Raw genomic sequence first — 14,869 nt, forward strand, 5'->3', positions numbered from 1 at the left:
TTTTTTGATCGGTTTTATTTGGGTGCTTTTATTACTTCTACTATACTGTATGCTTTCTTCTGTTTGTCTATCGACTATGCACGTCGGATATCGCTTTGCTAGCCTCATCTGTGGGTTTTTTTATTGTGGCGGCGTGTTGATCCGACCGGTTTGTATCTTTGGGTAACTGCTCGTTTATTGATTAGCTCGATGTGCCTGAGCTTACGTCTGCTTCTTCGCGAATGGGTCTGAAATCATTAATTTCCCACTTGGGTAGTCGCGCTTATATACAATCATTTTTTTTGTCAGAACTTTTTAGGAGCGATTCGTGTATTTAGTCCGTTTGTTAGCTTCGTCCTATAGTTCCGAGGTTGGAAGCCTTCGATTTTGGTTCAATTCCTTTTGTTCACCTCTACGTTTAGCGTCGGCAGGGTAAAGATAGAGTCTGGACTAACTATTTTTTTAACGTTCCCTGAAAAATTTCTTTACATACTGTCGTACCCAGCGTTAGCCGTTTATTTCGATGTTTCACGTGGATTCAATCTCTAAACGTACCTAATGTAGTTTTCCAGCCAAATATTTCACCGCCACTTATTAGTGTTGTTGAAAAATTTTGACCGAAGTAATAGCTTTTTGCGTATAGGAAAAAAATGTTACTGCCGTCGCATCCTGTCTTCCAGCGTTAAAAAACTAGCTTTTCAGATGGCCTAGGTCGCACATCAATTTCGAATAAAATTTCCGTTTAGTTCGGAACAGGAACTGGTAACAGAAGCCAATTTAGACCAAAACTCAAAGCATGTGTTCTAGTGATACTAGACATTTTGGAGGCCACAAGTTTCGCACAATGTGTTTTTTTTTGCAAAGTTCAGCCTTCAGACAGCCGACATCGAGCCGGGTAATCGGCCAGGGCGGACACTGGGCAGAGTCGCTTGTCGCGTTCTAATTAGCACTACAATCGTTTAAGGAACAACCAAAAGAATCACTGTTTCGGAGCCGGCATACATTTTTCATTAGCTTGAATTTAGACAGGTGTTACATGAATCTTACATTGTTAAAAATAACTTTTCAGTAATTCAGTCTTTTCTAAATCTTCGGAAAGCTTCGAAATCACCATTCGCATATATATATATATATATATACACATATACATGTAGTTTTGTGTCGCCAAGACCAAAAACAGGCTACTTATAAAACCTTTAATTGCAAACCTATCTATCGAATTATATCAGGAAGACTATCGCAACAATCGAACAGACCGCAACGTACAAAGACTCGCATACGTTCTTCACATTGGCAACGGCAAACAAATTAACCCGAGCAGAGAACTTTGCAAAATGACAGAGCTTTTCTTTTATGTTGTATCTTAACCGAAGCAAAATGTCATCATTTACAGGTACGTTTTAATAGAATAGGAGTCCTTATACGAATAAGCATGAGAACAGGAAATGAGTACGTACCTACAGAGTGCGCAAGAATGGCCAAATACCGTTGTTAGAGCTGGCTGCAACCCTTCCGTGCGCCGTACAACTAAGGTCAGCAAAAGCCCTGTACGAAAAGAGGTCAAGCAGAGCTTTCAACCGTCTAAACTCTAATCTCTGTAGCAACTCAATATACAATCGAACTCTGCCAATACACTGTCTAAAACTAACATAGAAAAGCAAAGTTTCTTATTTATGCCCTTGTTTCCTTTTGCTTTACATAGATTGTCTGCAAATCGAAGCCGCGGATAAAATTCTTGCATTAGAGCTCTTTTATGAACTATTTCTACACATACCATGGGTGTACCAACACTCTTGCTTGCAAACCCAATGGATCCTCATTTCGGATGAGGCAAAGTGTTACCGAGTGCTGTGTAGTTAGACCCCCGATGTTTTCTATGTGGTGAAACTTTGCAATTTAGCCGTATTAGAAATCGATTTACCACTTATCGTGATGATTCGTATTAGCAACCAGTGAGGTAACTTCACATACTGAAGTTAGCTGACTATGCCTCCAGTTCGTTTCCATGGAATTATCTCATACTTAGCTTTTTAATTCCTTATACAATCCAAAATTAAATCTCTAAAACTGCTTTGTGTCATGTTTTTTTTTAATCTGTAACTATTTTCATAGTCTTATAATAAAATCGTATTCACCGATCTTTTTGTCTACCTAGAGAGGGCCAATCACTACAGACCGTGTATGGAAACTTGTAAGTATATTCTACGTCTTTAGCATGTACATTAGACAAAATCTATCAGTTAATATATGCTTAATTCAGCCCTTAGAAGACAGCCCATAGAGCGTGTCCAGATAAGGCCAAAAAAATCTTTGTGTCAAAACGGTACAGACAATTTAAACTGCTTATATGTAAATCGTTCGCGTTACAGCTACCTTCTTCCAAGTAGTTTCTGCCAGATTCAACACTCCTATGCAACACTGCCTTTCTAGTGTAGGGAACATTCCTTCAACTCGATCTCTGAGATGGGCTTCTGCTCTTCTCTGTTTGTCTTGGATTTAATCAACCATTGCAAATCTTGTCAGATTTTTCCCATAGATAACAGATACGCAGACGAACGTACTGCCACCAGTCGAGGCCACGACTCGGTTGGTTTACCGATACCTTTTTGTCTCACTGATGTCAAATGTAACGTACGGTCAGAAACTCTGTGACGCTGTAAGACTTCGTAAGTAGTTAAAATATTTAAAGACGGCATTTCTAAAGTACATCATCGTCTGCGTGTGAAACGCAAGCACTCATATATCTACTTATCGGATTATTATGCATGTAAAAAATAGATAGGGTTTATTTTTTACACTTCACGATTGGTAACGGTAGCTAACTATTCGATGACCGAAATAAACGTGTTATTCCCATGCGTCATCAGGCGCAATCGAAAACAAATATTTATATTTTTTACGATAATTTCCAAACACGAGTAGATTTATATGATTTAATTCATATGTAATAAATCTGATTTGTTTATGCGTTAGCGGTCTCGTCCGCGTTGTTTGCACAAGGGAGCAATGCTCGACATTTGGCCGTTTGATTAAAGGGTTTTTATTTTGTAGACCAAATTTGTTAATTGCTAGAAATACACGTGATATACCAGATACTATTCGGTAAACGTAAACCCGCTTTTTTCTATTATAGGTATACTTTTATAACACTTTTAGGTGCGGTCAGCGGTATTTATCTCAAAGAATCGTAGCTGTCGGCGGTCATAACCGTGCGCCCAGATTTAGAACATGCCCAAAACCTAGAGCTAAAACAGTACACCTTTCCAGAGCTGCTCCTCGACATGTGGGCTCACATACGAAAGATGCCCGCCTTATAGAATGTAGCGTGAAAGCAGATTTTGTAAATTTACAATAATATACTATATACAATGGTATACATAATACAGAACTCTATAGTATCATGTATGAAAAACCTAAACAAAAATATACAGAACACCAAAGGGTCCATATATGACGACCATACAGCTCTCAAATACAGCTTAATCTGTAATAGTATTTCTTCATAATCAAAGTCGTGACGACCAGGGTTTACGTTTTTATTATATGCCATAAGAGAGCATTACGTGTTATAGTTACTGTTGTGTTCTCATATAAGCAACATGTAGCAAGTCGCAATAGGTACAGATACATAAACTGTATCAAGAGTCCGATACTTGAATATATTATGTTAACTATAATTTGCTTTAATAACAAACGCCATTTTTGTTATACCTTGGCCTAAATTGTTTGGCTTTAAATTAGTATGTTAAAGTCGTATTACTACTCCTTAAGAGGTTCTTCGCTGGGGGCGCTGGTCAGTGTAATGTGCCGTGTTATATTTCCTTTTCAGCTACAGAATTTGCGATAGAGGTTTGTTTCAGCAGTATGGGTTAATTTGCCAAAAACGTGAAACCTTCTTCCGTCGGATGGTTTAGACCATTTGTAAAATTTTTTGATCAAGCTACGCATCGCGCACTTTTCGAATTTTGCTACGTTCCTATTGAAAAAGGTGCTAAAACTTCGATTTGAACCTCAAAGCAACAATTGAAAACAACAAAGTGAAAAATGTTAGAGTAGTTTCGAGACTCAGCTCTCGGAAACGCTGCTATATAACAAAAACAAAAGGACAGAACCCCTATTGGCTATCTCAAAACTACTGTGTGGTTATCACATAGTAACTGTCTTGATGTTTTCTTATGGCTTTTTAAGACAGCTTACAGTACCCTACGAATTTCAATTGAACGCGCACGCGATAAACAACGTTCCTGACTCAAGGATTCGTCGGCACCGGATTTGCCCGAGGATTTGCAAGGTGACGTAGAGCTAGTATTGGGAATGTAGAAACTGATGCCGAGCAGAATTTCTGTCGGAAGAATTGCACATTTGTATGGCAAAAATGTGCTCGAATGTTAATCCACAGGACCATTGGAAGATTAAGAGACCTACAAGGTCAGTGACACCTGCCTTGTTCTTAACAAGTCTAACCAGTTGTAGGTGTAATTAGTGCGAAAAATTTGCCACATTGACGCAATAGATGGACTCGCGATCCTACGTTGTTACCTGGCCTGGAGCAAGCTCGAAATGACAGACAAAAAAGAAACAATATACCTACAAACATCTTCCTATATCTCGAACATTACACATCATGTTTTGATTATGGGCTTACGTTCTTCATGACAATTATCAGCTTTACACAGTTTTTCCTATACTATTGATCCTCTTTCTTAAATGGCGAAATTGAGTCACATGATCTAAAAGATTATTCAACGTCACCCCACCCGGAAACTGAAGTGTTGTTATTGGTTATCTGAAGGGACGGATTGCACTGTTTTAATCACATACCTAACAAACTTTTTGAGTCATTTGGGGTTAAAAAGAACCTTAAAACTATTTATGACGAACAAAAAAAGGCTAATGATGTTTTCTGGCTAGACAGCATACTACACTGCGTTTTTTTAGTATATAAATTCCTTTCGTAGGTAGCCCGATGGTTCCGAGCGTATAGCAATGGACGGTACACCAACTCGAGGTGTCATTTTAAAAAAAAAAAAAACTGGGCCAAAAAAACGGCCATAAAGCACAAAGTTGCGATAACATAAGTCAACAGAGTCTACCTTATTAATGCTATATTTAGGTGAAATCTCAAATGTGTAATCCTTGTAAAAAAAAAAAAAGGTACCTAAACACTAAGTGATTTTTTGCTGGAGTCATATTGAAGTTGCTGCTACCCAGATGACTGTCACTTTAGCACGAACTATTTTAAACTGTGAATAGACTTAGTGTGCGCTTTCCAATATGTACAGTTTACCTGCAAGAGAACTGCACAGCTCATGCTAATACCAGGTCTCAATACACTATTTTTTATACTTTTGTATACGAATACATCCGCGTTTTTTTCTCTTTCGATATTACCTATCACAGAAGCTGCAATAGCGAACCAATCATAAACTTAGGCAAAAGTCTGACGGCCTAAAATCTTAAATGAAAATACCGTTAAAATCGAACAGACATGTTGACGATAGGCTATTTATGGCGGATTGCAGAGTTTTTTTTTTGTTCGGGTTAGCTTGCTAGGATATGGTCAAAGGTTGCAGTAGTCTATAATCCTTCAAAGTATCCTAAAAAGCTGCATTATATGCCTTCCGACCTACATTCTTTGCAAGCCTCCAAAGCCTGAACTAACATATACGCTCAGCCCATTGTTTTGGTACGCGTGTGACGGGTAGATCTTTATCAGGATTTAAAAGAGCGAATTAGATGGATGTATGGATAACTTCCTGATACGTTGGTCGAGAGTCGTCAACACAATCAGCAAAGTTCCGGAAAGGAAATTCTGCAATCACAGATTGTTTAGTCTGTTCCTAAGCAGCAATCCTAACAAGCTGATAATTCCAATTTACTTCTGTGCCTGTTTTAACAACTGTTTGCTAAATTGCTAGCCCTTTGTTAACTTCAAAAGTAATAACAAAAAGGGTTAAATGAAGTGTGGCCGTTTTGGAAGTAGGTACTGTAGCGCCGCGGCTATACCCGCGTGCTACGGGCGGGCTGGTAGCCCTCTAGCGGACTCTTTCTCCTTCTACAAAACGTACTAATGATGGACCTTTACCATTAGTGCAATAATACTTATCAGCGATGGGAAGGGCTCAATCTGGCTTCGTTCTTTGGCAGTACAACGGTTTCGTCCTTGGCGGTAGAACTTCTAATGGTATTTCTCTACGGATTCCGAAATGCTGTATCTTCTGTGAAGGATGTTGCAAGATGATTAACGAACTAAATGCGACGACTAGAAACGCAAATTTGAGTGGCTGGAGAATGCATACACGAAAGCAGTAATTGTATCAAGACCAACGCCTTAATGAATGGCAATGAGCCTAATGCCGACGTAGATGTCATCAGGCTTGCCGTTATGATTCATGTAATATTCATTGATACGATCCAGCGTATCCTCCGGAGAGTAGATTGACTCTACGAGGTAGAAATGTTGTTCCAACGAATAACCTGAACCGTCTACTTAGTTGCCGAACTCGATCATGATGAAAGCAGAAACGTGCCAGCGGTACAGGTCTTTTAGAAAGTCACTGCCGCGCTGTTGTATACACGGACGACGGTGTGACGGACACGATGGACCGACAGGAAAAAAAAGATAAAACTGCCATTATGCGCCTTACGGTTGAAGGAAACGGCTCTTATGTAGGCTATGTATAACAAGATAAGCCGATCAACAATCCGGCTCAGCGGAGAATGCAGCCAAAGAGCTTCTCAAACTTCTGCTAAAACTAACGCAGGTTAAGGCCCAGTATCCCGAGGCGCTAATTCGGGAGATCGGCACCGAGCCATACCTGGCACTCCTACCGGAACTGGCCCATTGTCCTCAATACGAAATCAAAGACCTAAATAACATTGTCACGATAGATTAATTCTATGACGCGCTGGAGTTATTATTAAAAGATGAGGTCAAAAAGATCAAAATAGAAGCTATGGTCCAAAGTTTAGGGATCGAAGCCTTAGCGCAGTAGGTCATTAAAAGCTGCTTTGGCCATTTTTCGACTAACCGAAATGGCTAAACTCCTGTGCTGCTTTACAGCCTAAAAATGGATCATAGAGCACAAGCTTGTCCTGAAAATAGATATGACGCAAACAGATACTTGACGCCAATATACAGGGTATGAAAATGTATGATAAAGAAGAAGTGCTTCACAGGACTGGCTACTACATCGCCAACATCACTGCCTGTCTAAAGTAACAGAAATATATCATAGACAACAAATTGAATGCAAGTCGCGTTTTTGAGATACGGTGAGGGTAACAGGCACAAAATAGCCGACTGGTTGTTAAGAAGATCTGCTCTAATGTTACAGGCCACTGAGCCATCAAGTTGCCACTGAGAAAATAAAGATAGGTAATGGCTTCGATGTTATTACAACGACTATGTAATTGTGTAACGTCAAGGGTTTTCTATAAATTACTTCACTGTATTTTCCTAAATAAATGTACAAGCTGTAATTTGGTCCACCGGAAACTAAACAAAACGTTAACTCACAACGGACTCCGAATCCCGCTTGCATTCTATTAAGAGTCTTCGCTGTGTCCTATTAAGAATCTGGCACTCTTGCTATATCAAGGTGCACGTCTCAGAGACTATCACTTGAATCGTGCTACGTGCATTCTTCTAGTCGTGCCACACCCGTACAGTCAACCGGTGCATAAACGGGTTTCAAAGAGTGAATCTATGTTTCCAAATCGAACGTTTGTCTATAGTGCACAATTGGAAGTTGCGTATATACTCTAACTGTCATGAAAGTATTTTTCTTTAAAGGCGTACTATATATATTTAGTATATGGCAATTTTGGTGTAACTGCTATTAATTTGAATCATATCTCGTCCTTACAGGGCAGGAGCGTTACATAGAAGCGGCAAAGACTTTTAGCGCTCTCAAACAGTTATTGCCAACGTTTTACAGTGGCGATGATTTCCGGTTGCGGTTTGTCGTTTGGGGTTTCCTGTAGCGAAATAGTGCAATTACCCCTAACATCCTCGAGTCATCTTTATTTGCGACACCTGTTCTGTTCGTTTAAACCGAAACTTTTTCATCGGGGGTTAAGGCTGCGTCCGTTTCGGTATACGCGCACGCGCCTGAACATTGTCTCCAGCCATTTAGAGAATCCCCTTCACGTTCAGACGTATCATTACAAATTTTTGCCCTGCAGTTTAGTAGACAACTTTCATCTTCAGGTTAGTAAATTTTTCGGCCGCCGACGCGCTGTTAATTGCAGTGACGACGGACCGATACCGGCACAAATGCTACATGCTCGCCAAGCACCTTGCTTTTATATGGCGACAGCGATCGAAACAAGTGAAATTATATATATATAGCTATAACAATACATACGTATATATGCACAGAGACAGCAATCAGGTCAGGAATAACCTGAAAGTGTCGCCAAGAAAAACCAAAAAATTGCGCCAAAAAAATGCATTTGCATACATTATTTTTAGTGCAACTTCAATACTTTACAGGTTCCCTTGGCTTCCTCTATGACGGTTACTTATTTCGCTTGGTCTTTGGCCATCCTTGCGCACTTTGAGAATAAGCTCGATTAGATAGCAGTCTCTCCGTGTATATACACACACAACAGACGCTATTGGAGCAGATGAACAATAAAAGAAACATTAACTAAACAGTAATATACCCGAATTACCCTAACATTTGCTACTGGTTTATATGTACAAAGGTGTTCCGTTTTACTGGCCGAGGCATCGACTTCAAAATATCTATACCATCATCTTTCCCTTGACCCGTTTCTTTAGGTATATGCTCACGCTTCGAATGATATAGCCAGGTATCTTTCAATAATTGAGTTCATCGCTTCAAACGCATTTACAGGGTAATTAAAAACAGTGAGTCGGCGCAACTGAGTGATTGTTTCATGACTTCGTAGCCAGTTCCCTTTTCCACGGTGACAGAACATCGACGACCTTTCATGGTGCTACAGTTGCTACTAGTACTATAGCTGCGCTTTAAGCTCTGTGGGATTCTTTTATGTGTCGGCCTTGATATGTTTATGATAAGATTTACAATACTGTCGAAGTAAAATAAGACAATAAATGAAATATGGGGTGAAAAGCTTTACTCAGCCTGCTTTTACCTGAACAGATCGACGATTACTTTGCCCCTGTTGGTAGAACAAGCGGACACCTTGGCCTTTTACACGCTCGTTCTTCTGTGTGCAGGTGCAAATGTTAGCGCACGACAGCATTAGGAGCAAGGTTTCTCGCTGAACGAACACGAGTGCTATCTGTTAAATAAAAAGAGGAAGAAAAATGCGACCCGACCTATAGACCGTTTTCAGATACCCGCCACCTGCGCATTACACAACAACGTAAAAGGCATGAATCTACTACATGGAGCAGCCTAGTACGGAAGTACTATTAGTGAAAGAATATGAGAAACGTTGAAATTATACGGTACTATTTAACAAAATTCGGTAAATATTTGCATCATATTTTTGGCTATCTTCCACTGTAAACTAGATGGTTTTCGTCAAAGAATAATGAATTTAGACACGAATAGAAACAGTGATAAAGTTCCACGCTCAACAATACAGCTTCTTTTCCTTAAAGGCAAAAGGGCAAATAGAATGCTTCGAAAATTTGATGAAAGCATTGAGCGTGAAGATATTCAGCAAAAAAGAACAATGTCTCGTTACTGGTCCAGAAAAGGAGACGAAATTCTGAGACCTCTAACAGAAGAATGAATTTCTGTGATGAGCTGGGCTTTTGATTAAAATCAAACAGGATAATCCGCCGTTTTCTGACTAAATAGGAAAACCTCGAAACGCGACAACATGACATGACAAAACAATGGACATGGAAAACAAAAGCGAGACATGTGTTCCTGATGAAGTAAGACGATGAAAAAGCGAATGAAGTATTCTGCATGAAATTTACACACCTATTGCTGCACCTAAAAGCTGCCGGTGGCACATTGTCGCCGTAGATAACATGTAGATTAATCTGTGCCATCTCGTAACTATGTGCTAGACGAAAACGGTGTCAAGTAGTAGGGCGCGACTTCGGTAGTAGTGCCAAATAAATTTGGCTGGAATGAACTGGTCCCCATACATTATAATGAGAAGTGGGGCATTTGTAGTTGCCTAAAAAGAAGATATTTAATGCTGCCCGAATTCCTAAAGAGCTTCATGGATGTGTGGCATGACTATCAATACCACACAATGAGGCTACTCAAGGGCAATGCACAAGCAAATCAAGGACAGAATACAGTGACGACGTCGCCCGAAATATATTCTCTAGATTTATATAGTTCGTCAACCGAGACCTACGGTGAACTGAACATCATCGTATGCCCCACCGCCGGTTCCCTTGAACGAGCCAAGTAACGCAAATCACAAATACATGATCGTTACATAACGTGTGCACAATAATAGTTCTTTATCTGGCACGCACAAAAAATACATTATCTTACGTGACTTATTCAGACTGGTTGATTTAATGATCAGCTTCCAGCGACCAGACAGCTCCAGTAGACAATAATTTAGGGGGTTTCTCTACTAACTAACGAAATTGTTGCTAAAAATCGCGTAGGATAGCCACACGCAAATATAGGATGGTTTCCCCTCACCCTTTCTCTATTATTTAGCTATCATTTTTATTACTGTTATTAATCTGTTTAGCAATAATCAATAATAATAATAATATAGAATTAACTATTAGTAATCGTCTGTTGAAATTACAGTTTTTAAACATCTGCATCACATTGAAATGAGATAAGAATTCGTTCTGCGGCTCTTCAAAAACTTGTCCGTAGCTTTACGATGCCAACCATAAACATAACTTAAACGACAGTAAACTTGAAAGCAACAGCTGAGGTAAGTTCGATAACGCGAGTTCTTGGAGCTTAGAGTTCGAGGCCCTAAAGTATTCTATTCATATAAATGCGGCTAAATTATTAATTTGCTTATTAGACTGAAACCACGGGCACCATAATTTGTCTGAATCGACTTGAAAATTAAAGCCTGAACAAAGCCCGATTGGTGACTGAATTCTAGATCTTATAGACGCTCAGTTTCAGGTTGAAGCATTTTTACCGGGTCTGTTTTTAACGTTAACTGAAAAAATATTAGTCACAAGTACTAGCCCATTATTTCTGTCTGCATATTGACGTTGTCGAATTGAAAGCAAGCCGTTCGGAACTAGGGATCATCTCCAAAGGGATAGGCTACATTATATATGTACTTGGAAGTAATCCGTCTCTACTGGCTCTAGGTACAATAGGCAAGCGGACGTACTTGAGAGACATTGACTGAACTGCATTTTTAGTCACTCGCTGATTCTTGACATTACGGCAGCCCTGCGCTCCGGGAGCATTAAAGCTATAACCCTGTATTTTCTAAGCCTAGTTAAGCGACTGAAGAAGCCTCAATTAGTCAATATGCCCACTGGTGGGTACACACCAGCTCTAACCACGCGTCTAGAATTATGATATTACGTCTTTTCTGGTGTCGCCGACTTACTGCCTCAGTATTGATCCGTTAAAATAGATTTAGGCAAATGAGGATTACGTTATGCAGTTAGCAATGGGTTTTCTAATAATAATTTTAGTCCCATTATACAACGTCTTATTTAAAACCCAATGATTAGCTGTTTTTGCATCTATTTGTGCCCATGGCCCACAATTAGAACGATTGTTATAGGCAAATGTTTTTTTGGGTGTTCGATAGCGCTTACCTTCAAAAAAGCCCATGGCCTAGGTAAGAGTTATCAGATATTAATTAGCAAGTATGCATGATAAACCATGCACGCATGAGTACATCGTAGACGTTATTCCTGACAAATTGTAGAAAATTAAATCTTTGTTACAAACAAAGAGTGTCAGTGACAACAAAATGGGAACTATTATCGTTTTGCTCATCGATGAGATAAGTCAGCCTTATCGAACATTACATTTATTAAGTAATGCTATACAAAACTGACATTGAAGAATCTATATAGTTAAATAAACGTAGATATTATATATTGGCTGAAGATCTCGAAAACGTCTAGACTTGGCTTGACAGTGATTACTAGTATAAAGCCGAAAGACCTGAGAGAAGTCAGGTTTATACTAATGGTACCCACAGCCCATGGACTTTGACGTTACCGAATTTTATTGTCACACATGTCAGGCAGTAGAAGAATCAAAACATTAAATATCGGGACAATGGTCAGTCGGCGCTGATACTTCTTAGTATTCTACTGTTTTACACCGGCAGAACGCTTTTAATTATATTTATTCTAGAAAGCTATCATGCTACAATAAGCACCTATAATTTCAGAATTTTTTAGAAGTTCTGAGACATAAGGTACGAAGGAAAACAACTACAAGTAAACCCATTACGTATTGGGTAAAAGAAACCTAACAGCTATTAAGATGGCTCCACGCTTCCGTACTGCGCTCGTTGACGTGTACGCGCCCTCCTGCTGGTTGGCCTAGAGAAATTAGTTGGCTAGATCTTTAGGCACGTGTGTCATTTCAGGTAGACATCGGTTTGGATCTTACCGCATGATACTGCGTGAGAAAGGCGATACAAGCATTGTAGTTCGTGATGTTATTGAGCCATGCTCCGCCAGGACCGCAAGTGCGGAACGCGTATAGCTCTGAAACAAACAAAAAAGGACACCTCTTATAACTGCCACTGGCCTTAGGCTCATACAAGCACCTCCCTCTTCTAAATACTTAAAAAGCTTAATAGTATTGCTTTCAGGCGTTGCAGACGCATGCTATCGATAGCCGACGAATAAGTTAACAGGCATCTTTATTCGAATAGTATCAATTAGCGCTTTAGCCATGATGGCACGAATACCCGTGTCACATTGTAACCCGCCATTTTTAATAAGGCGATAAACGAATGTTGCCTGAGCCTATTCAGACAGCTTCCTTGTTCACTCGAAGCTATATGTGCGTTCACATAGCATTTAAGTAGGTGCTAGGAGTAATTCTATAAATGATAAATGTAACATATGTGTATATATCAAAGGATGCCCAAAAAAGGTTTAGAGCATATTCAACCTCTTACACAAAACCATTTTATCTTATGTTCTTTAAGTGAGTACTGTTTTCAATTGGAAGTGCGTTAAAGCTTCTTACACACAAATCAAGGCTGTTTATCTTGACGATTATACAGATATGAACAAAATTGACTACAGCCTTCTTTGAGTCATTTCTGTCATAAGATGCTGGTTTGTGGGCACTTCGCGCTTACCATAGTACTGTCAGAGCCGGAAGTCTGTGGCATTCCGGGCCTACTCCAAGGGTCGGCTAAGTTCCTCATCGAGGAACGTATCGCTTAGGTACGACGATTAGGAATTATCTATATAAGCTAGGATATGGGTTTCTTCTTCTTTTTTTTTTTTACTAAAACTACTTAAGCGATTGATATACGTAACCTAATCAACTACCGTCTTTCATGCTAATTACGATAGAAAACGCAGGTCACCTTTTCGTTATCGCGTATACCTGTCTGCTCACAAATTTCAAATTTTGCAATCATCTAGCGCGTACTTGACCTGATTAAGGTCAACGGGGCGCGCTAAGTAGAGTTGAAATTTTTCTTTTGCGGGCGCTAATTCCCATTCGGTCCTTTATGTGGTCCTCTCCACATCACGAGTATGTGTTCACAACAAAAATTATAGTACTCTCTTTAGGTCCACGACACAACGAGGCGTATTGCTATTCCAAAGAAAAAGGTTTTGAGAGGACTCAAAGATCCGGTCCGACGCGAATTTTCTATGATATGAATTACATTTTAAATATAGACCGTAACATGTATGTGTACATCTCTACTAATATTTTTAGAACGCATCGCGCAGTATAGATATGCTGGTGGCGTTAGAATTGTCCAGACAAAGCAGATCATATTTTCATAAATAATCATCAGTGAACTTAATTCAAGTTAATCAGTGAATTAAATTCAAGCATTTTATTTGTACAATGATAGAAACGCAGAACCACTCTCTATATCATAAGTATATTAACTTCTCAACTGGAACAGAATAGATTATCGTTTTCCTGCCCTGAAATCATACTCCGGGTGGCTACTGCGCATCCCGCTGGGTGCGTTGCTACGGTGACCACTACTAACAACCATGCGGTTCAAATACCTGCGTATAATCACCAAATCTTAACAACTGAAGAAAAAATTAGAAATCAACGAAGACAAATTGTTGTTATTAAAGTTGCCATGTGTTTCGTAAATCCCTTGAAGAAGCTCCAGCTTTGGTTAGCAAAGCCCCCGCTCCGGCTGAACCCCAAATGGGAGCAACCCTTTAATGCGATACCTGAAGATAGGTGATTCTGGGGCCTTCTTTACATGGAATTGCTAGCTGATAGTGCTAAATACATGAAAAAATCATCCAAGGTTGTCATGTGGAACACTTCTTGCGGTAATTCTTGCGGAATGCACTCTGCATTTCCGATTGGCAAGAAAAGATAATTAAGAGGCAGCTTGAATTTTTAAAGCGAGCTTATGATTTGACATTTATTTAGTTTAACAAACTTTCAGTAACATACAAAAAAACGCTTAGCTGTTCCCTTCGAAGTCTTATCAAAACAAAAAGTCCGGTAAGTCGAATTGCTCCGTTTTTTTTTTTATCAGTGTACATCTTAACAATACTGTAAATCTGTTAATATAAATTTTTTAAAATTAATGAGTCATTGCTACAGGAAATAAAAAATATAATCATAGAGTCCCTCCACATTTCCTCACACATAAATTTCACATAAGTTGCATTAATGTAAATTAAGATATGCATACGACGATATGTTAATGACACATCACGGTTAGGATGGGATAACATTGTTGTGCAATAATGGTTTTGTCATTTCGTAATGCCGCGATAAGCCGAATAAACAGA

General features: G+C 39.3%; 1 protein-coding gene across 11 annotated transcripts in view; it reads right to left on the reverse strand.

The window, feature by feature from the left end:
- The window catches only part of LOC111252529 (parathyroid hormone/parathyroid hormone-related peptide receptor-like), a 99,446-nt gene that overhangs the window by 44,820 nt on the left and 39,757 nt on the right, over nt 1-14,869 (reverse strand). For 7 of the 11 annotated variants that reach the window (XM_086977985.1, XM_086977987.1, XM_086977982.1 and 4 more), the window contains 2 exons: nt 12,516-12,613; nt 9,106-9,255 (listed from right to left, as the gene is read on the reverse strand). In XM_086977985.1, coding sequence (XP_086834111.1) covers nt 9,106-9,255; nt 12,516-12,613 — 248 coding nt within the window. The remainder of the gene's footprint in view (nt 1-9,105; nt 9,256-12,515; nt 12,614-14,869) is intronic. The other 4 variants (XM_086977990.1, XM_086977983.1, XM_086977984.1 and 1 more) reach the window with 1 other exon arrangement.

This window comes from Varroa destructor, unplaced genomic scaffold (assembly GCF_002443255.2).
Source record: "Varroa destructor unplaced genomic scaffold, Vdes_3.0 BEIS01000001.1, whole genome shotgun sequence".
Classification (NCBI taxonomy): Eukaryota; Metazoa; Arthropoda; class Arachnida; order Mesostigmata; family Varroidae; genus Varroa; species Varroa destructor.